This window comes from Felis catus, chromosome C2 (assembly GCF_018350175.1).
Source record: "Felis catus isolate Fca126 chromosome C2, F.catus_Fca126_mat1.0, whole genome shotgun sequence".
Classification (NCBI taxonomy): domain Eukaryota; kingdom Metazoa; phylum Chordata; class Mammalia; order Carnivora; family Felidae; genus Felis; species Felis catus.
The window spans coordinates 87801190-87826787 of NC_058376.1; the positions used below are offsets into that span (position 1 = coordinate 87801190).

The 25598-nt window shown below is 39.8% G+C and overlaps 1 protein-coding gene across 2 annotated transcripts in view; it reads right to left on the reverse strand.

Moving 5' to 3' along the window:
* The window catches only part of KCNMB2 (potassium calcium-activated channel subfamily M regulatory beta subunit 2), a 238157-nt gene that overhangs the window by 16768 nt on the left and 195791 nt on the right, over positions 1 to 25598 (reverse strand). For both annotated transcript variants that reach the window (XM_045037252.1, XM_003991892.5), the window contains 2 exons: positions 18504 to 18626; positions 2138 to 2308 (listed from right to left, as the gene is read on the reverse strand). In XM_045037252.1, coding sequence (XP_044893187.1) covers positions 2138 to 2308; positions 18504 to 18626 — 294 coding nt within the window. The remainder of the gene's footprint in view (positions 1 to 2137; positions 2309 to 18503; positions 18627 to 25598) is intronic.

Sequence of the window (25598 nt, forward strand, 5' to 3'; positions counted from 1 at the left end):
AGATTTTTACTTTTTTATCAAATTCGCTGGTAAGCATAAGGCATCTTTTATATCACACCTGTAATCACCCTGCATTCCTATCTTGTCAGCCGTCACACCCCAGTCCTCACCTCTGCAGTGTCTGCCTAGTTTGTAGGTAGCAGAAGTGTAAGGGAGAAGCGGAGGGAAGATGGCAGAGGGGTGGGCGGACTTGACATCTAACTTGATAGATACGAGGTCAGTGATACATTTCTTTGTATGGTCTTTCTAATAAGGGAGAAAAGATAACTCCACCCTTTCATTGTACCAAAACCGATCACTTGTAGCATCTGTCTTCACCCTAATTGGTGTTTTGTATACATTTCCAAAACTTTATAGGTTGGGTATTGAATTTTTTTAAGGTGAGTTTACTGAGAGTCAGAGAAATCAGGAAACATTCAAGGGTACACAGCTAGTAAAGCGATGGAAATGGCGATTCTACCCAGTCCGGCATTTCTCTAAGGCCCAGGCTTATTCCGTGGTACTGCGCTGACACCCTTTGAACACAGTGGAAGAGAGGCCCTTCCATGGAGATAATGGGTTCATGTCAGTGCCCTGGGAACCTCTATTAGAAAGATCAAAAAAGAAAAAGTAAACAAACCTCCAGCTGCCCATTGGCCAGTTTTCCTTCTAAAATACATGTAATTTTGTGATCAAGGGTAACATTTGTGATTAAGAAGAGACACACAAGCAATCAAAGTTTTGCCTCTGGGTATAAGCTGATTACTATTGTGATCAGAAAACAGCACATTTTCTTCACAGATGAATACCCTTTCCTTTTGCTGGACATGTGTTGACTTCCCTTTTCATGTCCAGTTTTATGCCGGAGGCAGGTTACTGGCCCTGACCCCCTCTGGCGTGGCAAATTGTATTTTCCTAGGATATGGATGGTCAGATTTTGCTTATACAAAGGGGAAAAAAAAGTCTTAGATGGTTCTAAGCACAGATGTGAAGATCTGAAAGCGGTTTTGGAAACAGTGAACACTCAGGCCTGAGGCATCAGCGCTTTCATTGAGAAGGAGCACAGCTGAAGGCATCAGAGACACAGAGCAGAGCAGCCACAAATGGGAAAGATGATGCCTTAATTTTAGCAAATTACTGTCTTTCAGCTAGACTTTGCTTCTAAAATGAAAGTATTAATTTAGGTGGATAAATGAATGCCACAAAATGCTTTGATTCTCTTTCAGATCGAAATCTCAATTTTTCATTTGAAAGGGCTTCATTCCTTTGAGCCAAACCACTGTGAGACTTTCCCCATTAGTTACAGCAATGCTGGTCTCCCCTGTGCTCAAAGTGTCCAATGTATGGACAACAGTTAGCTAGAGAGGCTGTGGGGATTTATCATGTGGCTTACTCAGGGGGAATACACTTGCTGTCTCAGTATTTAATTGCCTCCCTATCTATTCAGTAAACCTAGGGCAAATATTAAAATGAAAGGAGTTCAAAATCTGCTACTGTTAAAAGTTGATGCATAGCAGTATTTCTCAGCCTTGACAGCACGTTAGGATTGCCTGGGGAAACTTTGAAAGATGTTGGTGACTGGGTCCTACTATATGCCATTAAATCTGACCTTCTGGGAGGATGGGTGAGGGGTGACTGAGCATCAGTATTTTTTAAAGTTTTTCAGGAAGTTTAAATGTGCAGTTGAGAACCACTGATATGTGGGGTGATGAAGAGGGGTGTGGGCTGGAAAAGAATGATGGTGGAGAACAGAGGTGTGAAGAGGCAAGAATAGGGACTCTGGGATTAGTGGGATGGGGGTTTGAATCTTACCTCTGCCATATGCTAGAGTTGTGTGATATCAGACAAATTAGATTTATCTTGAGCCTCAGTTTTGCTATTCTTATAAGGAGCATATTCGTATCATACTGCCTTTATAACATACGTGTGAGCATTAAGCAAGTCATGTATGGGGAGGGAAGTTCCTGCACATAGTAGGTAGTACTATTTTCATCATTATTATTCGGTAGCATTATTAAAAAATGTTACATGCCAGTCACTGCTAATAGTTATTATTGGGAAAGGAGGTGAGGAAGAGGACTTTAGGGTTGATAAGCTATGGGAGAGGAAGGAGAAGGAGAAGACGAACGACCGTGTCCCAACCACCCAATGGCATTACCTCTGCATGTATGAGCGCAGGAGTGTGATTCCCAGCAGAAAGTACATCATGATGGAGCAGACCATCATGGCCAGTCCCAGAAGAATGGCCCGGTCCTCTCCTGCTTTCAGTGCTGTGACAGTTTTCCTTTTGTCCAGGAGGTCGTGGTCCCTGATTTTTTGGTAAATATTTCTGAGGTTGAAAATAATACAGTCTTACATGAAGTTCACAGTTAATCAGCACACTCCTAGAGAGTGGGTAAGTTTCTGCCCATGCTTTCCTTCCTTTTTAGAGGAGCCCTCTAAACCTACCTGAATGCAATTGGATCCCACCATGTGACAACTATCTCCCAACACACACATGCACCAACCTTGAGCAGAAACAAGTCCCCCTTCTTTCCTTGGGGCCCATGTCTGGTTGTAAGCACCTTTTTCCTCCTCTTAAATCTGAAGAAAGAAAGCACTTCCTTCAACTCTTAAAAGAATGCTTTTGGATTTGCCATTTAACCTCCAGCTGATCGTTATTGATCGTTTTATACTCTCTGAATACCTAATGGAGCATTAATTCAAATAAATGGCAGTATACCTCAGAAATCTATCAACTTAATACCTTATTTCCCTTCAGTAGTAATAGACAAAAATTATTTTGGTTAACATTTTTCTCAAGTTTAGGGTAGCTTAGGGCGCTGCTGGCTTGAGATTTATAAGCAGTATGAAAATGTGGAGTAGTGACCCAGTCTTTTTTCTCATAGATGTAAACACTTGAGTGAGTTTTGAAAAATGTCAGTCAAGGGCCAGACTGCATAACTTTGACTACTTTTATTAGTATTTTTAAAAAATTTTTACAGCAGAAACAGAGAGTAAGACGGGACATGAGACTGGACCAAACTGGCTCCTGTGTTCAAAATCTGATTTCCCTGCTGACTACCTGTGTGATCAATGCAAGTTCCTCATCCTTTCTGATTCCCAGTTTCCTGCATAGTGGGAATAATGTTTAACTGCATTGTAATGTTTAAATGAAATGACATAAGTAAATCATCCAAGACAATGACTGACGTGAAGCATTTAACAAGTGCTCCCACTGGAAAATGGGGTGGGAAGCTATAGTTCCCTGACAGGTGCATCAAAGTATCCTAAAATTGCTACAATTTTCCAAGGAATTTCTAAAGGACAGAATGGCAGGGAGATGAATAATGTAGAAAGCTTATGAGCAGAAGACTGGATTTGAAAGGAGATCTGGAAGAGAAGACAAAAAAGAAGAAATTGCTGGGGTGCTGGATGCTTGGAGAGATATGTGAGAAGTTTAGGATTTGGTAATGCAGGTGACTGGGGAAGGAGCAGCTCAGGACTTCCTTTAGTTTCTATTCTGAGAAGCAAGTTTTGGATTGCAGGGGTACAGGAATAGGGGTATTGTTGTTGGCCTTTAGGGTCTTTCAAATAGAAAGCTGAAAATGGAGACAGAAACTCTTAGAGCTTTTTTTTTTTTTTTTTTAGCTTCAGGCAAAAAAGCCAATATACACAAGAATAACTTCAGATTTTCCTTAAAAATTTTTATCACTAGTCATTCTTGTTGCTTGGAAAAGAAACCAGAGTGAAATCCAGAATGGAACTTTGCAGGGCAAGGAAGAGATGCCTGTTACTTGTACAATTGTGTATATATTCAGGGCTTCTATTTAGGTTTGTGCTCCAGGATGGCCTTACTGATATTGATGGGTGGCATCCTTTTTGGTTGGCTAGTTCATTCTGGACTGGTTGTTAGATATTTTGATTCTCTGTAGAAGTGTGAAAACGTGTATTAGCTTAATATATTTCCAGAAGGTTTTAGGGTAGAGTATTTATTAATTTAGTTATTGGAGTATGAAATTAACCAATTAGCTTATTATTATTTAAAGTTCTTTTCATGAAGTAGTTTATACAAATCTTAATCTTTTCTTAAAGAGTGGGCCCATTGTAGTAGGAGAATCATAGCTAAATAGAAGCCATATTTCTGTGGTCTTGTCCTTCTTGGCTCCCCTCCACCCTCCCTCACTCTGGGCTGCTCATTATCATCATCACCAGAAGCCCTGAGAGTTCATATCTTTCATTATTCTCCAGTTCCCAAGTCTAGTGCCCCCAGACTAGCTGCTGTGCTTAGACTTCCATAGACTGTCCACCGCCCACCTTCTAAGTTTCTCCATTTGTTTCCTGAGATTTCCTTTGGAAAATATAAGATTTATATAAAAGCCCTTTAAACTTGACTCTTTATTAACTTGATTAAAAAAAAATCTTTTCCCATTAGCAGCTAAAGCCAATAGTAAGCAGGAAGAAACTGAGTGGCTTCAAAGACCTGTTGTAGGAGCACGTGGCCAGCTCAGTTGGTTAAGCATCTGACTCTTGATTTTGGCTCAGGTCATGATCTCACAGTTTGTGAGTTTGAGCCCTGCATCAGGCTCTGTGGTGCTGGCACCAAAACTGCTTGGGATTCTCTCTCTGCCCCTCCCCTGCTTGTGCTCCCTCTCTCTCTCTCTCTCAAAATAAATAAATAAACTTAAAAAATAGACCTGTTGTAAAAGTGATGTGATGTTACTAGGCTATTATTTATCAAAATGTATTTAATTCTGATGGCTGCCTTTACAATTTGCATTTCCTGCAGAGGGAAGCCAGCAAAGAGAAAGCAGTAGTCTGACGGTTCCAGAGGATTAGGCTGTCACTCCACATCACTTATGTCAGCCCATATCTGTGAAAGATGCAGTGTAATCAGTCAGTTATGTCACCAGAACAAGAAGCATATAAAAGTGATTCAAATGAGTAATTTAAAAACAAATCACAGTTTGGAAATGGGTGACAAATGATCTTCATATGCTTTGGAATTTCTAAAGATGGAAAATGGTTGGTTTCCACATAGACCAAAGGTATTTGGGAAATTAGGATATTACTCAGCCAAAAGAAAGTGGATGAGTCGAGTGGGACATACTCATGAAATTTATCAGTAAATTATTATTGAATTCATGGATAAATTAAGGAATGAATAATTTGGAAAAACAAGGAATTCGGTTTAAGTCCACAAATTTATCTCAAGTGCTGGAAGTCTCTATTTCCTGGGGATATGGCCCCTGCCCAAGAAAGGCATGAAAATAAATATCAACAAAGGGTAGTGAATTCAATGATGGAGCGATTCACAGAGTGAGTACAGAAGGGAAGTAAGTTCTCTAGCCTGGAGGGAGCAGGACAGGAAGCAATAGGCGTTAAGGTTAGGGAAGGCTTCCTGGAGGTAATGTCTTAAGCAGAATCTTCAAGATTGAATCAGAGTTAACCAAATAAGACAGGGACTCTAGGGTATTTCAAACAGAAGGAATCACATGAAGGAAGGGATGAAGATTTGGAACTGCGAGGCGACTGTCAAAAACTACAAGCATTTTACTATTACATGAGTGTGGGACAGGGGATATGGGGCAGGTGAGTTTGGAAAGGCACTAGGTCATGAAGTGTTTTGTAAATCCTTCTAAAGAGCTTGGCCTTTATCCTGTAGTTAACGGGAAGCAGTCAAAGAGTGACATAATCAAAATTGAGTTTCAGAATGATCACTTTGGCTACAGTGTGGAGATTAGATTAGAAATAGAACAAAACAAATCAGAAAGAACTAGGAAATTGTTACTGTAGTGTTGGCAAAGGGTGATAAGGCCTGGATATAGGATTGAAGTAGGATAGATGGAGAGAAAAGGATGTATGGAGAAATATGTAGAGGTAAAACTTTAGGGTTTGATGATTGATAGAATGTAGAGGATGATGAGGAAGTCAGAGGAAGGATGTAGATTAGATTTAGGCCCAAGTACTTGGCTTGGATCAGTGGGGATTGGTAGAACGTGTTAAAACTGGGATTCTTCTGTTCTTACTCTTCAGGGTCCCAAAGAAGGGACTTTTGCTGCCCTGGCTAAGAAGGGAGAGGCTGAGGGTGCATCACAGACTCTCCCACAAGCATAGTGTCCTGAGCTCAGGCAAGGAGTGACTAATCTGACTGATGAGATGGACCAGAGCATGACAGTCATGGGTCAGGTCTATCTTTTGGGTGACTTTGAATGTCATTGTTCATGTATGGCACAATTTTTTAAAAATCCTTTTGGACTTGTCTGTGTTCAGGCCTGGGGTGCCTTGACTTTCCTATCTCCAGGTAATAAGCCCCAGTGGGGGAGGGCAGTATCCATAGCTGAAACCAAGTGGTCAGTTAGGTGGGCTCTTTCATGCCAAGCTGTCTTCAGTGCTATGTTTCTGGCTTCATACCAGGAAAGCTTGTACTTTGGAAATTACTGTGCCAGCACTAACAGAGCTGGTATTTCATCTCCCTTTGGTTCTTTGCATTTATTCTCTATGAATCTACCTGAAAGGGGGCAGAGGAGAAATAAGGGAATGAAGGCCAGTACAGTTCAATGAAGTACAGTCTTGGGAGGAAGAATCAGTATGGAGAAGGACTACAAATTCAGTTTTGAACATGTGCGATGTCCAACAACAGTAGGTATAGAGCAGGAACTTGGATTTCTTAAAAAAAAATTTTTTTAATGTTTAATTTTGAGAGAGAGAGTGAGAGAGCAAGTGCTTTAGTGGAGGTGGGGCAGAGAGAGAGGGAGAGAGAGAGAAGCCCAAGCAGGCCCCACACTGTCAGTGCAGAGCCTGATGTGGGGCTTGAAACTACAAACCATGAGATCATGACCTAAGCCAAAATGAAGAGTTGGATACTTAACCAACTGAGCCATCCAGGTGCTCCAGGAATTTGGATTTCTAAGCTTGGTGCAGATCTAGCCTTGGTGTGTTCTGGAAAAGCAGTACATTTGAGCTCTGTTGAGGCAGTCGTGGCTTCAGGATAAACTATGAATCAATATAGTGGATATAAGTCAACATTTATAGATGTTGACAGAATAAATAGTAGATAATGTATAGTCTTTACTACATGTGCAGGGGGCATTCTGTCCAAATCTTTTTGGTGAATGGGCATTATTAATAAAGGTACAAGGCAAATCCAAGTACAATAAAAGTCTCATAATAAATCTACAAGGCAAATCCAAGTATAATTAGATATCTTGCATAAAAAAGGATTTTCAATTATCCAATAAAGCTTCCTTCACACCCCCCCCCCCCAAACAGTAGTCAGCACAATATAATTTTATTTCAAACTCCATATTTGGATAGTTTCTTAAAGTTTGATATTAGGACTGAGGCTATAGTTCATAAGCAAATTATTTACAAGACTATCTATATGCAAACATGGATATAAAGAGTAAAATGTGTAAGATTTTTCTCCCTAGTCTTCCCTATTTAAATTCAGATTCTCCTGATAGTTAGCTTGCCAGGAGAAAATATTCAGGTTAAGGCAGGGTAAAGATTATTTATTAATTCATTTGTTTGTCAATATTTTTAAGACCTCATCAGATGAAATAATATGTTGCTGAGTTCTGGGGATACAAAGTGAGTAAGGCATGTCCTGTGGGGCTGGGTAAGAGACCACTGAAATTGATTTGAGAGGAATACAGAAGAAAAGCAAGTCAGTGTGCTGCAGCCATTTGCCAAAGGATCAGTTAGTGAACAGCTCATTCACCAAGAGCCAATCTACTGAAGGATCAGTTTGCTAAATGAATAGTTTGTCTACTTTATCACATTTACACACTTAACAAAGACTTTTTAAAGGAGTATTATCTTAAGTATGGTAAATGAATACGGATACCTTTTTGTTATGGATATTTTAAGAACACATTCAATCAAAAAGTAAATTCTTCTTGTGAATATATTCTTTTTGTAAGATCTCTTTGATTTTTTTTAAAGCTAAGCTTCCTAGGGAGACTGAGTCTTTTTATAAATATATTCTTATGAATATATTCATAGATATATCTTTCTTGACTATGTGTGTGAATATATTCTTCTAATAGATATAACAAAAATTGGCATTTGATTTGGAAGAATCTCAGTTTATATTAATTTTTTCAAAACCTTTTTAGAGTCATTGCCATTTTGCTAACATTTTAGCATCATTGATATTCTTATGACAAATTTCATATTGACTACTTTGATTTGTTAACTTTATCAATTAACCAAATTTCTTTTAACTATTTATAAGGTTATGGTAGTTAATTTTGGACAGGAATTTTAACAGCTTTTTGAAGATTTTTTGAAGTTTCATTTGAAAAGTTTTTATTTTGTCCTTATGACATCATCTTACAAAATGTTTAATTTGTCTCTGCTCTGGTCCTGTTACTGCAACGGGAGGCATCTGGGTAAAAATGGTGGGACCCTCTGCTGGGGGAAAAATTGAAGAGGAGAAATCAGCATATGGCACAGATTGGCAGTCTGCTAACCTGTAGAACTATGTAGGATTACATTGAGCATACTAAGTTTTTGGTACGTAGCTAAATTTGAGAAACTCATCGAAATGATTGGCAAATTTTTGGGGGGGTGGTGAGTAATGGTTTCAGGCAAATTGGCTATCACTGTGTTGGGTATTGCTTGAGCTGGGCATTCGGCAGATTGATGGTAGATAAATGATACTAGGCTATGATTTATAAGCATGAAGGTGGTGTAGAAGTGTGCCAGTTGAAGGCCATAACTTGATTTCATTGGCTATGGTTAAGGGTCCTATAGCAGACTGAACTGAGTTTCTGATGAGCAAACAATTTAGAAAGAGAAGAGTATCTAGCAGAATGTGACAGAATAGGAGTAGTTGAGAATAGTTGGATTCTAGGATCTGGTGGGTGGGGGATGGCAGGCAGCAAGCTGGTTAGGTAGGCAGGGGCTGTAGGTAAAGGATCTTGTGTATCTTCTTAAGTCAGAAGAACCACTAAAAGAATTTAAAGAATGAAATGATATAATCTCATTTGTACTTTAGGAAGATCACTCAAGTTAGTGTGGTTGATTATTTAGAAAAGTTTAAGTCTGGAGGTAGAGGCTGATTCTGGAACTCTCCCAGTGTTTCAGGGGTTAGATAAAGAGGAATTGGAAAAAAAAAAAAAAAAGCAGTGGCAGAGGAGATGAAAATTTAGATCTGAGCATCATTGGTTTCCAGAACAAGTAACACCATGGATTTTAATGAGATTTTCTCATCAGAGAAACAAAAGACAGTGAGGGTGCTGGATGGAACAGAGAGGGCAAGAAGACAGATCTGCAAAGGGTACGGAATGTGTGAAAGGTGAGGGGGCCTGGCGGGTGTGGGAAAGATATGAATAAAAGTAAACAATTATGTGTATCTGAAGTTACTTGGGGGATACTTAAGAAACTCGTACATAATACTTAACATACTGAATATTTATATTTATGTCTTTCTGGTCTAACGAATACTGAGCTGCTTAACAGTGAGAGCCAGACCACATTCATCTTTGTAGGCTCAGTCTCTTGGATTTATTAGGGTCACAAAATATATTCCTTTTATGTGGGCTAGATATGGCTACAGTGTGCTTAGATTGTGAGGTAGCCAGCATTAGGAAGCTAAATGACCAATGGAAACCAACTAAATTAGGGAAACATGGCTAGAGCAGGCTCCTGTCTTCCTTTTTCTGTCAGTGTCCATTGGACTCTACCACCAACAAATTTAGTATTACTTCCTGAAAGGCTTCAAACTTTTGAGACACTAAGAGCTCTCATTTCCAGACTTCAAGGAAAAGAGTCTTCTGTTACATCCTTTTGGGGATGAACCTATGGGGCAGTGGATGGCTGAGGGTCAGGTGAGCTGAAATGAGCAGAGTTGCTATATGTTTCTGTTCCAGGAACACAAAAATTGTTATCTCATATGGCAGAGCTGGGAGTGGCATTGATTAAAACAGTCATTGAGGTAGATGAAGCTAGAATGCATTATGCTAAGTGAAATAAGTCAATCAGAGAAAGCCAAATGCCATACGATTTCACTCGTATGTAGAATTTAAGAAACAAAACAGATGAACATATGGGAAGGGGGGGGGAGAGAAAGGAGGGGAATAAACCACAAGAGACTCTTAATGATAGAGAACAAACTATGTGTGGACAGAGGGAGGTGGGTGGGAGGTGAGCTAGACAGGTGATGGGTACTAAGAAGGGCACTTGTGATGAGCACTGGGTATTGTATGTAAGTGATGAATCACTGAATTCTACTCCTGAAACCAATATTTCACTGTATGTTAACTCACTAAAATTTAAATTAAAAAAGAAAAAAGAAATAAACTTTAAAGGAAAACAGAACAAAACAAAAAAACCCAGCCATTTTTCTGCCTTTTGTCCATCAAAGCCTTCCATGTTTTTGAGATGTGCTTCTTCATATGTATATCCTCTTTTTCTATTACTTCCACACTTCATGTTTTCTTTTCCTTGAGCTAATAGGTGTGTGTGTGTGTGTGTGTGTGTGTGTGTGTGTGTGTACACATATAAATTTAATTATTCTGTTTCCAATCTTTTAAAGTACATTCCATTGGGAGAAATGTGCTTTGAGTTTGGGAACAAATGGTAGTCACATTTAATATAGTCATTAACAAGAGAGGTTTTGTCCATGAGCCTACTGTTATTGTAAACTTATTAATCCACAGGACTTGCCAGGAAGTCTTGAAATATTATTTTATGAGTATTAGACAAAGGATGAAAGCAAAATGATGGAGATAAAAGTAGGAGTTATTTCTTTTTAGTCCTGCCTTTAACTTACCAGATCACACAATTTCCCAGTGGTATCTTAATTTTTAATTCTTAATTTTTAATCATATTGTAGCCACTTAATTTTATTTTTTTACCTGATCTATTAGCATATTGGAATTGATTAAAAACTCATTAGTGAAAAATAGAAGGAAAGAAAATTATGTGAATCATTCAGCTAAGGTAGGGTAACCTGATAACCTAAAGAGTCTTTGAGAAGTACTGCTTTTTACATTGACTACATTATTTGGCACTAGTGCAATAATGGTAAAAATAAGTAACAAATAATAACTAGAATGACTCTATACATGGAGATAAAAATAGAGTTACAAAGAACTCATGGGTCATAGAATAAAACATGATAAAGTAGGACATATTTAGGACTGAATAATAACAAAACACTAAAGAGCAACTAATGGGTTGTGACTAAAGCAATACATACATTAAATACATTAAATGTAAATACATACATTAAATAAGCAATACATTAAATGCTTGTATTAGGTAAGAAAGGAGCCTAAAAATTAATGTGGTAGACATCTAACTTAGGGACTTATAAAAAGATTAAGAAAATATATTAAAAGAATAATGCAAGAAGGAAATAATAAATAATAGAAGATATATTAAAGGATCAATGAATTCAAAATTAATTTTTTGAAAAGACTAATGAAATATACAACCTCTGACAAGACTGATCAAGAATAAAATAGAGAAGGGCCAAATAAATATTAAGAATTAAAAAACCATAAATACAGATACAACATGGATTAGAAAGATAATAGACGATATTTATTATTTATTTTTATTTTTCAACGTTTTTATTTATTTTTGGGACAGAGAGAGACAGAGCATGAACGGGGGAGGGGCAGAGAGAGAGGGAGACACAGAATCGGAAGCAGGCTCCAGGCTCCGAGCCATCAGCCCAGAGCCTGACGCGGGGCTCGAACTCACGGACCGCGAGATCGTGACCTGGCTGAAGTCAGACGCTTAACCGACTGCGCCACCCAGGCGCCCCAATAGACGATATTTAAAGCAACTTTATAGCAAGACATTTGAAAACTCTGAAATACATAATTTACTGAAATATACAGTAAATTCTTTTAAATATAGAACTTACTGAGATGGATTCAGAAATAACTAGAAAATCTGAATAGTTCTAAATCATTAAAAAATTGAATCATAAAATTTAAATATCCTCATAATGGAAATCATTCTGGAGTATAGAAAAAGATGGAATGCTATCCAACCTATTTATGAGGTTAGCAAATTTTGATGCCAAAAGCAAATCATACAACACAAAGAGGAGAGTAATGGACCAGTTTCATTCATAAACATAAATGCAAACATTTAAAAAACAAGTTAGCTCACTAAATCTAGCAATATATAAAAGTGAAAACACATCATTCTCAATTTGGGGTTATCCCAGGAATATGATGTTGGTCATCATTTGATTATCAATGTAATGTATAAACATATTAAAGGGTTACCATTATATGAAGAGAAACATATTTGATAGTAATTAACATCCATTCATGCTAAAAACTTTTACAAAATTAGAAATAAAAATATTTTTTAAAATGTTTATTTATTTTTGAGAGAGTGCAAGTGAGGGAGGGGCCAAGGGGGGTAGGTATGGAGGACCCGAAGCAGGCTCTGCGCTGACAGCAGTGAGCAGGGTGTGGGGCTTGAACTCACAAACTGCAGGATCATGACCTAAACTGAAGTTGGATGCTCAACTGACTGAACCACCCAGGTGCCCCAGGAATAAAAACATTCTTAATGTGATGAAATAGAGGAAATATAGTAAACCTGATACTTAATGGTGAAATGTTCATGAGCAGGAACAAAGCAAAGATATTCACTATTATCTGTTTTATTTGTGGTTTACTGGCTGTATAATATGGCAAGAAAAATAAATGAATGGTATATTTATTGATAAAAAAAAGAAGCAAAAATGTATTATTCACTAATGATATGATTGTGAAGAAAATGCAAAAGAATCCATGGATAAACTATTAAAATTAATTAGAAAATTAGTATAGTTGAGGGGCGCCTGGGCGGCTCAGTCGGTTAAGCGTCCGACTTCGGCTCAGGTCACGATCTCGCGGTCCGTGAGTTCGAGCCTCGCGTCGGGCTCTGGGCTGATGGCTCAGAGCCTGGAGCCTGCTTCCGATTCTGCGTCCCCCTCTCTCTCTGCCCCTGCCCCATTCACGCTCTGTCTCTCTCTGTCTCAAAAATAAATAAAATGGTATAAAAAAAAAAGATAATTAGTATAGTTGAAAAAAGTTGATATATTTGCTTTTCCACATGCCTGTAAAAGCAGAAAATATAATTTACATTTATTCATTTTGTTTTTGAAAATATAATTTAAACATTAAAAAATCAAAATACTTAGGAATAAATTTAATGAGCTATGTGCAAGTTCTCTTTGGAGCATCTATGAAGTTTTATTGGGAGATATTAAGGAACACAAATCAATGTAGAGATTAATCATATTCAGTGAAAGACTTGATGACATAAAGTTGCAAATTTGCCATAAATTTAATTAATGGATTTCATAAAATTCCAATAAAATTTCAAGAACTTCAATAAAAATTTCAAGCGGGGTAGGTATGACTTGACAAGCTGATCCTAAAATTTATATGGAAGTACAAACATCTAGGGATAGCAAATCCACTTCTGATTATAAAAGAACAAGGTGGGCAACTTGTCCTGTCAGATACCAAGATTTTTACAATGCAAAAGTTTGTAAGCTCAAGGGTGGTGTCTGTTTGAGGTAGACAGAGTTGACCAGTGAAACAAAATGGAGATCCAAGAACATATCCATGCATGTGTGGAAACCTGATATATGATACATGTGTGCTTTTAGATCACTGGGAAAAGGATATTCTATCTAAGAAAAGGTACTGGGCCATTTGGTTATCCATAAAGAAAAAAAATTGGATGTCTACTTCACAAAACACAAATGTCAACTTCAGATGATTGAAGACTTAATTGTGAAAGGCACACCTACGAAATATTAAGGAAACTGAACTTGGAGTAGGAAGGGATTTTAAAATGTTCAAAAAAAATGCTAACACATTAAAATAAGAACATATATTTATGAGAAGACATCATAAACAGGGTGAGGACAAACTGGGAGAAGCTATTTGCACACAATAAACAGCCAAAGGTTAATGTAAATTTTTACAAAGAATTCCTACAAGTCAATAAAAAGACAATCCAGTAGAAAACTTGACTTCGTATTTTAACAGGCACTTCACAGAAAAGAACAAAGGAAACAGGCTCAATCTTATTAGTAATCCAAGAAATGGGAATCGAAGTCATAGTGGTGGCCTCTGGATTGGTGAAAATTAAAAATCTGAACACCTGGGGCATGTGGGTGGTTCAGTCAATTAAGCATCAGACTTGATTTTGGCTCAAGTCATGAGCTTGCAATTCATTGAGCTTGGGCTCTGTGCTGACAGTGCAAAGCCTGCTTGGGATTCTCTCTCTCCTTCTCTCTCTGTCCCTCCCCTGCTTATGCTCTCTCTCTGTCTCTCAAAATAAGTAAATAAACTTAAAAAACAAAGTCTGAAAACCCTATGTAAGGTTGTAGAGCAATGAAATGACAATGGCTGTTGTGGAAAGCAATGACATTACCTGGTAGAGTAGAAGCTGTACATACGTTTGAACTAAATATACCCATTAGGTACATATCCTAAGAAATATTTGTACAAAGTGTACAAGAAGACATGGACAAGAGGGATTATAGCAGCATTGTTGGTACAAAAAGAACTAGAAATGATGCAAATGTCTATTAGCAATAGACTGGATGAATAAATGGTAGTATATTCATATCAGAGCAGACTACACAGCAGAGAAAATGAGATGTAGCTACCCACATTGGCACTGATAAATCATAGAAACATAATGTTTGGTGAAAAAAGTTTCAGAATAATTCATAAGGCACGATTCCATTGATATAAAGCCTCCAAACATTCAGAAGTAAACAATATATTGTTTAAAGATTCCAATGTGATAAACTCCTGAAGAAAAAGCAAGGGGATGACAAACAGAACATTCAGGATGGTGGTTATCTCTGGGTAGAGAGGAGGGTGCTATTAGGGAAGCATCCACAAGGGCTTCAAAAATTCTGATTGCTTTATTTTTTAACCTTAATGAAGGGTGCTCAGATGCTTATATATCATCATCTTTTGTGTGTTAACATGATGAATATTCCTTTATATCAGTTCACTATTTAATAAAAACAACCCAAAGAATATTGATAAAAGCTTGGCTGTACTGTCCTTAGCCGATAACCTCTCTTTCCTTTAAATTCTGAATTAGTTATTGTTGATGCTGTTTTATTCTGCTGCCTGCAATTTTGGGATTAAACTAAGCTCACCTAACTAAGAAGTTTGTTCAGAGATGAAAAAGTATTCCTTCATAGTGCTGGTGCGTGGAATGGGGGATAAGGATAGAAACCAGTATTTTGCATAGAGCAGATGATCAGAACAAGGACTGGCTTTGATTTAAACAGATGGGAAAAAAATGCAAAATTGACTTTAACTTCCCTTGAGCCATAAGACATTTGGTTTCAGGATTTGGGGTGGACATTTCCTTCTCTTTGGTTGCTCTGCCTGTCTGTAAGCTATTTCCTGATGTTCCACCTCTTGAGGAATCCCAGGGAAGCCAGTGTCCTAACAAGTTTGGCTGTGGTCTCTCGAAGAGGGCGCACGGAGTGGAGCTGAGGAGTTTTGGCTGCCTGGCCCCTGGGATCGCTGCAGGAGCCTGGTGCACAAAGGCCAGCTTTGCAGCATAAAAAAGTGGAGGTGGAACCATTGCCAGCAGGGCTGGGCAGTGCTGCCAGACAACCTACTTCATTTATTTCCAAGTAATTAACTTGAGGACCTTAATGATCTAGATTCATTATCAGCCATCATCACCTTCATTACCACCATGATTACTGCCACTAAGAGCATCTTAAGCTGCACAATAGACGCTGTTCCAAATCAGTTTTAAAATCAGAGTCTTATCCTGCAGGAGTTTGTGAATTAGGCAGTGAAGAGGAAGGTGTGGTCAAGGCAGAGGTACAGACAAATGAACCAACATCAAACTAAGGATACTGGCTTAGTGGCAGATTCCGTTGCTGGGTTCATTGGCTGTTTTTCCATTTGTCTTTGACTTTCAAGGCTAAAACCGTGCAGATTGATTTCATAGGCCTTGGCATTCTTATCCTATAAATAAAGCTTGCTGAAAATTATTTCTTATAGTCAATAGTTTAATTATTTTAAATCTTATAGTTATTGAAATCATAACTTGAAAATAAAAAAATGAAAGTAGTAATTTAAGAGTTTCATATAATTTTAATGGTGTAGAATATGAAGCTAATTATTGGCTCCCTTTAACTGCACAAACATTGCCAACATATCATATCCACATGTTTACTGTCTCCTTTGATATGCGATTTTCAGCTGTGTTTTAATACAGTCTCCCCTGCTGCGGGCTTGGCTGTTCATTGCTGTTCCAAATGTCTCATGTTGGAAAGAGCCGATGGAAGCTCTGGGTGCAGGGGAGAGAATATGACCTTGAGTTCAAATTCTGATTCCATCACTGGCCAGTCGTTGGACCCTTGGAAGTTATATAAAAATCTCTGAGGGGCGCCTGGGTGGCTCAGTCGGTTAAGCGTCCGACTTCAGCTCAGGTCATGATCTCACAGTCTGTGGGTTCGAGCCCCACATCGGGCTCTGTGCTGACAGCTCAGAGCCTGGAGCCTGCTTCTGACTCTGTGTCTCCCTCTCTCTCTGCTCCTCCCCTGCTCATGCTCTGTCTCTCTCTGTCACAAAAATAAATAAAAACATTAAAAAAAAAAATCTCTGAGCCTCAGCTTCCTCATCTGTAAAATGGGCGCAATCATCTGTATCTTATAAATTAAGAGGGCAGTTTATATAAAACATATAGTGCATAGTAATTTCTTCTCTGGTGTTAAACTTTTTGTAAAAATGTGTTATATATATATATATATATATATATATACACAATTAAATTATTCGATGAGAATAAATAGGAGGTGAAATAAGTCACGCTTCACCTTCTCTGGTGGAGCCTTCAAAATCTCAGACAGGCTGGCCATTGAAAGTCACAATATTGCTCTAGAGCAGCACAATCTCTGCCATTTCTCACTGTCAGGGAATTTTTTTTTTTTAAGGAAACGAGATTATATGCAAAATATGGAATTTTCAAATGACACACTGAGTTTTAGTCTTACAGTAAAGATCTTGCTGAAAAATGATTCACTTACTTGGATTGAAAGCAAATGAAAAATAACTTGATTAAGCACTGAGAAAAAGCACGTGGAAACCTACAGATGAACAAAATAGCGAATTTTCAGTCCATCTTCTTGTGCTGTGTTGAGCACTAGGACTTTGTTCAAACACTAGTTGCCTCTGGGCTGTAATTTTACCTAAACATCATATCATTATTTTTCCCAAAATTAAGATAGTATAACATATTACAAAGCATTTAGAAAATGGAGAAGTAAAAAACATGTTTTTCCTTCCAGGCTTGTTCCTGTGTGTGTGTGTGTGTGTGTGTGTGTGTGTGTAGATACACACACACATATAGTGGCTGCAATCATGGATTGTATGCAATTTTTCAACTTGATTTTTCAGTTAATATGATGTCAAAGTATTTTTAAGTGCTAAGTGATATATTGCATTTCATGATTTATTTAACAGGTTTTCTGTTGTGAATACTAATGTCGCTTCCAAGTTTTTTGCCGTAATATATAGTTACTGCGAAGAACAATTTTGCTTTTGGAATTTTTCAAAGGATTTCCTCTGTAGGGTAATACAGACTTTAAAAGGAAAAATGAAAGTACCAGCTCTCAAAACTGCATTCAAGTCAACCTCCTTCAGGTCCTTCCTGTGTCCAGCACCATTTATCAGGTCTGGTTTCTGTCAGCTTCTGCAGGCAGATGAGCCTTGCTTAAGTTGCAATATGCTGGTGTAGGTAGTTGGGTTTCCAACTCCACCAAACCCAAGTAATAGTATAAGGTCAACGAGGAAAAGAGAGAAGCGGCAGAAAATAAACAGAGAGAAAGCAAATATTTAAAAATGGCCAGAGAATTTTATGAATGGATGTGCTCCCTAAACACAAGTGGGAGAGCTAGACTGAGGTGTGAAATTGTCGTTTTGTCTCTTATTTACATTGTCTCTGCCTTTCAATCTTTCTTCTCATTCCTCCACTCCTCCCCTGCCCCATGCTACTTCTTCTAAGGACTTTGAGGGCTGCATGGGCTTGTCCATCCTCTTTTCACCCTCTCATAGTTTCTGCTTTCCTTCCTTGCCATATGTCTTTGAAAGGCAACTTCCATCACTTTGGTTCAGTATTTATTGAGAATTTACTATGTGCCAGGAACAGTGGTAGGTGCTGGGGATTCACTGTGAACTACAAAGTCTGTGCTGGTCAAGAGGATGGTGGGAGGCTCTGATTGAATGGACATTCTGAAAGCAGAGCTGGAGCTAGCTAAGTGATGAATAGGTATGTGTGTTCATGGATGAAGGGCATCTATGACAGGGAATAGCCTTTGCAAAGCCATGCAGTGGGAGGGAGCACCGAGAATGCAAGGCGGTGGGCCAGAGTGTCAGAAACCCTACTCCCTCATTGTAGCGCCCGTTCCTCATTAACACTTGCCAAACATGAAGCTCAGTTGCCTCTTGCTTTCCTACTGGCGCTCTGTCTGGGTAGTTGGGTTAAATGATTCTGAAAAGCCCCCGGAGTCCCCAGTAATTTACCTTTTCTCATCGTGTCTGTAAGATGAAGAGGTCCGGCCACTGGTCCATATAAACATCTTAGAGGATGTTGGTCCAGGGGCTGTTTTCCTTACAGTGGAAGTCCTGGAGGAATGGCGAAAAGACCTAGAAGGGGAACACACGGAAGTTAAATCCATTACCTTGAGTGTGGGGAACTCTGTATCAGTAGCAAACAATAGCTTCGGTAGATCGACTCTCTTAAATAAGGCCAGGTTTCTGTTGCTATAGGGCAGTGGTTCTCAACCTTGGCTGCATATGAAAATCAATTGGGTATCTTTTAAAAACCATATCCCTTCCTCAGAAATGTGCATTCAATTTTTAGAAAGGTTCCTTGTTTCTAATGCACTGCTAGGATGGAGAGCCACAGCCGAGCCACTGCCGTAGGGAAACCTGGTTAATTGATGTTAACATCGTATTCCTTCTCCACAAATCTAATTTTGGTATGGTTTCACACTCTTTGGTACACTCTATTTTGGTTCAGATTTGGATACTAAAATTCTATTTCTCCTTTCCTATTTGAACTCTTTTCCTTGATGTTGACAGATGTGCACATTGGATGACAAAACATCATCTTTTATTTTTATTTTTTATTTTAAAAAATTTTTAGTGTTTATTTTTGAGAGACAGAGAGAGAGACAGACAAAACACGAGTGGGGGAGGAGCAGAGAGAGAGGGAGACACAGAATCCGAAGCAGGCTCCAGGCTCTGAGCTGACAGCCCCACGTAGGGCTCGAACTCACAGACAGTGAGATCATGACCTGAGCTGAAGTTGGAGGCTCAACTGACTGAGTCACAAGGGGCCCCAAAACATCATCTTTTAAATATGCTCTGCTGTTGCCAAAGCTGTGGGTGCATTCTGTGGTGTTTGAGTCTCTGAGAAAATCACAGCAGCAGGAGCAGAAGCAGATACTCTCTGGTTCCTAGAGGCTAGGTTTATAGGATCAAGAGTCTGGATGTTAGACGAATGTTGTGTTCTCTTGGTTAGGATTTGGCTTAGGGGTAAGTTTTTTCATCTCTAAGCATAGCACTGAAAGCAGTTAGCTATTATTATTTGTTTTCTGTGTAATAGTCATTTTCTAGGGATTTAGAAATATGAAATATAGAAATCATAATCACATAAAAGTTAAAATAATATTGAGCAAATAGAACAAAGGAAGGAAGGAAAGTGATTCCTTCATGACGTACAATCACTTATGACTTCATGTTTTTGGTTGAATACTATTTTAATGGGAGGCATGAGACTGGAAATATTAGCTATTATATGATATATTAGCTACTACATGCCGGGCACTTTGCATATATTATTTATTCATATATCTTGAGATGTATATTCATATATCCACCTTGTGCTTATATAATGAAAACTGCAAGGTGGATGGTGCTATTATTTCCAGATTACAAATGATACTTCCAGGAGATTGAAATATTTGCTCAGATTTAGAAAAAGTGAAGCCATGCTTCAAAACCAATGTCTGCTTGCCTCAAATTCTCATGTTCTCTGAAGAAAGACATATTATGATCTCAGCCCAGTGAATCTCAAACTGTAATGTGCTTGTGAATTACCTGGGGGTTTTACAACAATGTGGATTCTGATTTGGTGGGGTCCGGGGTAGGGCCTGAGTTTTTGCATTAATAACACGGTCTCAGGTGATGCTGTTGTTGAATGTCTTCAGAAAATACTGAGCAGCAAGGGCTCAGAGCATGTACTTAGAGTCAGTGGTTGGTTAGAGGCCCAATTTTGTCACTATATAACTGTGTGGCCTTAGGAAAGTCACTTAATTTTGCTAGGACTTGGTTGTTTTTTTTTTTTTTTTTAAATTTTCCCAATGTTTATTTATTTTTGAGAGACAGAGAGAGACAGAGTGTGAGTAGGGAAGGGGCAGAGAGAGAGGGAGACACAGAATCCAAAGCAGGCTCCAGACTCCAAGCCACCAGCACAGAGCCTGATGCAGGGCTCAAACCCATGAACCGTGAGATCATGACATGAGCTGAAGTTGGATGCTTAACACACTGAGCCACCCACGAGTCCCAGGGCTTGATTGTTTTTAATCTGTAACATAGAAAGTTTGAAATAGAGAACCTTTATGATCGCTCTCAGGTCCAACATTTTGTGATTCAGTAAATGGTAGAAGGAATCCAAGCATATGCAAGTCATTGTGTACTGCCTTTCTGGGTCTAGGTCTGGGAATAGATTTCCTTCTGCAACTCTGGGGCCAGCATCCAAGAAGGAACAGAGACCATGGAGATAGCAGGGGTTTGGTAACCAGTATAGATGAAGAAAGGATACACCTGAATGGAAGCCCTTAACAGTTTTAGAAAGGCTTAGAAGTTGAATCTGATAGCTATTTTTTAAAAAATGTTTATTTATTTATAAAGTTTTTCTAAATGTTTATTTATTGTTGAGACAGAGTGAGACAGAATGTGAGCAGGAGAGGGGCAGACACAGAATCTGAAGCAGGCTCCAGACTCTGAGCTATCAGCACAGAGCCCCTCATATCTCAAACCCATGAAGTGTGAGATCATGACCTGAGTTGAAGTCAGACACTTAACTGACTGAGCCACCTAGTTGCCCCTATTTATTTTTGAGAGAGAGAGAGAGAGAGAGAGAGAGAGAGAGAGAGAGAGAGAGAAAACGCATGTGGGGGTGGGGAGAGGCAGAGAGAGAGGGAGACAGAGGATCCAATGTGGGCTTTGCTCTGTGAGCAGAGAGCCCTACGCAGGGCTTGAACTCAAGAACCATGAGATCATGACCTGAGCTAAAGTCGGAAGCTTAACTGGCTGAGCCACCCAGGTGCCCCCAAATCTGCTAGGTCTTTAAATGACTCGGATCTGAGATACTGAAAGTTAGTTATGTTCCTTTTTGAAGATCTGTAAAACACATCAAATAGCATCGAGATTAAATCCATTACCAAAGCCAGTCAGCCTTCAGGAGATAAGAATGATTTGAATCTAAGTTGAATGAAATACTCCATAAGAATGTGGACTGGCTTAAACTTCCAGGAAGTTACTTCAGCACTGACTCTAGTGGAATCTTCTGCTCAGCTCAATCACTCCGGAAGGACTAGGGACGTGGAGTAGACAGAAAACTGGCACACTTTGAGTTAAGGTAAAGCAATAAATTAGTGAGTTCCTGCCCTGTTACTGGTTATTAACCAGCATTTAATAGACACACCATACACATTATGGATGCTTTGAAATCATTCTAAGTGCAAAGAGCTACAGTGATTTTAATATGCTTAGGATACTTTCAGACTGTGTGTCATTATTCTAGCATGTACCTGGCTCTGTCGTTTTAAGATATGGAAAGTGGGAGACGAAAGATATATTCATTCTAATTAACCATGTAAAGCTTGTTAGAAGGGACTCAGTAACTCCTCAGGTTAGGTCACTGAGTGGAATTGGGTTTCTCCAGTCCAGTGTCCTTTCATAAAGACAAACTGTTATTTAAAGCCTGTTAGGTTTGCTGTTAATTAAACTGAAAAGGAGTAGCTGCTTTCAGGGCAACAGTATAAAGGTTCTGTGGAAGTTGAAAAAATTTCCAGGCTTCAAAGAAACTCCCAGGATATGTTAATGGAAGTTGATTTGGAGGCTGTCTGAGCTCAAAGGCAGTCCTCCTGAACTCTTAAATAATTACCTCAACTTCACTCACGTTCTAAGGAACATCTCATTTGAATTGTGATAAGAACAGTGATACAGAGACAGAAAAAAACACTTTATACAATTTTGCAGTTTGGAATCCTAGCATGAGCAGAGACCTGTGTTAGTGGTGGCACGGGCCGTGGGCAGCGGGCGGAAGCCTGGATCCAGTTCCATCACGAAATGACCTAGGACTTGCAGTGAGCCTGGCAGGGCCATGACTCGTGTGACTCCAGATGAATGTGGTCGAAAACCCAGCAACCTAAAAGACCCAGTCTCAGCCTTGAATGAAAACAGGGTGTCTGTGAGAATGTGACAATTTCCTTGTCTCAGGAACTTACAAAGGGCCTCCTTCATTGCTCACACACACACCTTGTGGGTTTCTACCTCCTTGACTCCGTTCGAGCTTTCTCTCTGCCTCACTTCCCAGCCTGGTGAAGGAGTTCCTTTGTCTCCAGGGCTGTCTCAGATGTCACCTCTTCTGGGAAGCCTTTCTCTGACCCACGGTAGCAGCTCCCTCAGCTCTGCTCCCAATCCTTGGTACTCCACTTCTGTTAGAGCAAGGCATGGCTCTCCTGCTTGTATGCAAATCTGCCACCCCTGCTAGGCCACAGGCCCTTGCAGGGCAGGGCTGCATCTTCCATACGTTTATGGCACGATGCAGTTCACACAATGACACGCTGCTTATGTTTGCCGCCTGACCGTCCAAGTAGCCGTTTGAAAGCATAATTGTTGGTATGACTCTGGCCTCCCGTGTTGTGGCTCAGTGCTGCTGGGTGCAGCTGCAGCTCCTTCCTGACCGACCCCGAGCTCAGCACAGGTCGTCATCCCTTCCCCCACTCGCACCTCCTCCTGCTCCTTCTCCTGATTGTCCTGCTCCCTCTGTCTCTTTCACTGACTTGGCCAAAAGTTTCTGTTGCTTGCTGAATTGTCATCCAATAAGGTTTTCTTTAGAAAGGCAGCATGGTCCAAGGAGAGCCAGATGGGGCCTATTTGTCTGTTTGCCTCCTGGCATCACCAGCTACCAACCGTGTGACCTTGGACATGTCAGTTTAACACCTCGGCGTCTAAGTTTCCTCAACTGGAAAAATGGCAGTGGTGACATTTGTTTTTCTGGGTTGCTTGGAAGACTAGTGGAGTAACAGATGCCTAAGGACCTAAAGTAAGATCGAGGCACATACTAAACATCAGTTTCTTTCTTTTTCCCCTTGTTATTAATTTTTATAGCAAATGAACTGGATTTTATCATTTTGTAAAAAAAAAATCCAATTAAGTTGCTTGGTACTTGCACATTTAGACTATTGATTTTTTTTTTTTTCTGATGGGTCAGTGGCACTCAATAGAGGAAAAACAGTTTTCTGAGATACTGAGATCATGAAATCTGAAGTACTTCCTCATTCCTGTTAATTTCTGGTACCTATCCTAAGCCGGGAGAGCAAAAGACAGTGTCCCTGAACCCTGGCCACACACTACAACCACCTGAGGAAATGTCTAACAAACACTGGGTCTCCAGCCTGGCCAGTGAGGATCATTGGGGTGGGGACCTTGCACTGGAATGTTGTATAAAAGCTGCTTCAGGTGATTCTGATGTGCAGCCCAGGTGAGACACACGGCTGCAAACTCTCAGGTTCTGATTTCATTTAAGTTGAATCCTTTATGGAGACTCGCCCTGTCTCTAGAAGCTTCAGCGGGAGACTAACATTTCTGAGTACTGTTCTGGGCAGTGGCTTCTCCACTGGAACCAGTGCCGAGGCCTCGGGGTGACAGCTGCAAGGACGAGTAGCATATGAGGCAGGGGAAGAACAAGTGGACGGATGCCGTTTTCTGGTGTCGGTGGCCTTGAGCTACGCATATGGGATACTCTTAACGCACTCTGCTTTATTAAACAGCAAGCAGGAGCCAGCAGAACTATTTAACACATAATTACATGCCTAATCTTGTGTAAAATTGTAACACTAATGACATCACAGCAGCAACTTGAAAGGTCACTCTAAGCACAGAAATTTAGGAATGCTTCTAATCTGAGAGAGACTATCTTTGCAGACGGCAAATTATATGTTCTCCATAGGAACCGAGTTGTTTTGGCTTCAGGGCCTTTGGAGGGAGAAGCCAAATGTATGGTGATAATTTTAGACCTAGTGATTTAATGTAGAAAACACTGGTACATCTTAAGAGCCGCTTTAAATGTCTTTGGGATGTTTCTTTCTAAAATAAACTATGACGTCTTGTTTTAATGAATCCATTTGACGACGTTTGTTAAGTGCCTGTACGTGCCAGGCACCGTACTGGGTGCTGTGGGTGCCAGGCCATCATATCTGCTCCTAAGGAGAGTGTGCAGTCTATGGAGGAGTCGGAATAACAAATCGACATTTGCACTCTACCAGAACTGCTCTTTCTAAGGGTGCTGTGACTTCCCAGTGGGCATATCTGGTAGTTTCTTGTCTCTTCTCATCTTATTTAACTTGCTCAGCTTACAGAATTTGACATTAATATTGTTGGTCGTTTCCTACTTCTCAGATGCTTTACAACCTTGACTTACAGGACAAGGCTCTCTTGTTTTTCTTTCTCACTCTCCAGCTGTTCCTTCCGTTTCTTTGTTGGGTGCCTGATCCTCTCTCTGCCCCCTAAATGTTAGTATCATCTGGGGGACTAGTCAGTACCACTGAAAAGCCTTGTGACCATACCTCCTAACAGGGATGTGAAAGACCTTTCTTCCCCAGTCTGATGCCTGAAAGATGGAGTGAATGGCTCTGTTCGCTGCTCAGTTGTAGAGGTAAAGAAGGGTATCGCTGAACACTAATGGCCTCTTTGAGAGGAATCAAATAAGAGAAAATGGGTTCTGTGAATTTTTTTTGCAGACTGCTTTTCAGCAGCCGGGTTGACAGTGTTCGGACTCCTGTGGCTGGAGATGGGTGCAGGAGTCACTTGTGACCTGTCACATATGCCGACTGGACTGCTGCTCATGTAATCAGGATGTGTTTGACTTCTGCTTCAGGAGGACACAGCCCGATTTAAATAATGTACCTGTCCGTTAGCCTGCTGGTGACTTGGCTCACTGAGCATAGCATTTCTGAGGCTCTGGGCTTCTAATCTTCACTCTGTGGCCGAGAAGTTGTATGAATGAAGGCAAAACACTCCTTTTATCTTCAATGTTGCCATCTGTGAAAGGATGTGGAACTCAATGCTATTCTTTTAGTGAATTCAGTTCTTCACTTAACAAATACTGAAGACGTAGCATGTGGCAGGCACTGAGCTGGGTGTTGGGGATATATTGCTGAACACAAAATGGATGGCCCCCCTCTTATGGACCTTACAGTCTAGAGGAGGGGCCAGATCGGCCACACAGGGGTGCATGGGGCTCTTTCAGATAAGATTGTTACGCATGTGCATATAATGAAGCAAGTTGTACATGACATCTACAGTCACAACAGCTATCAGAAA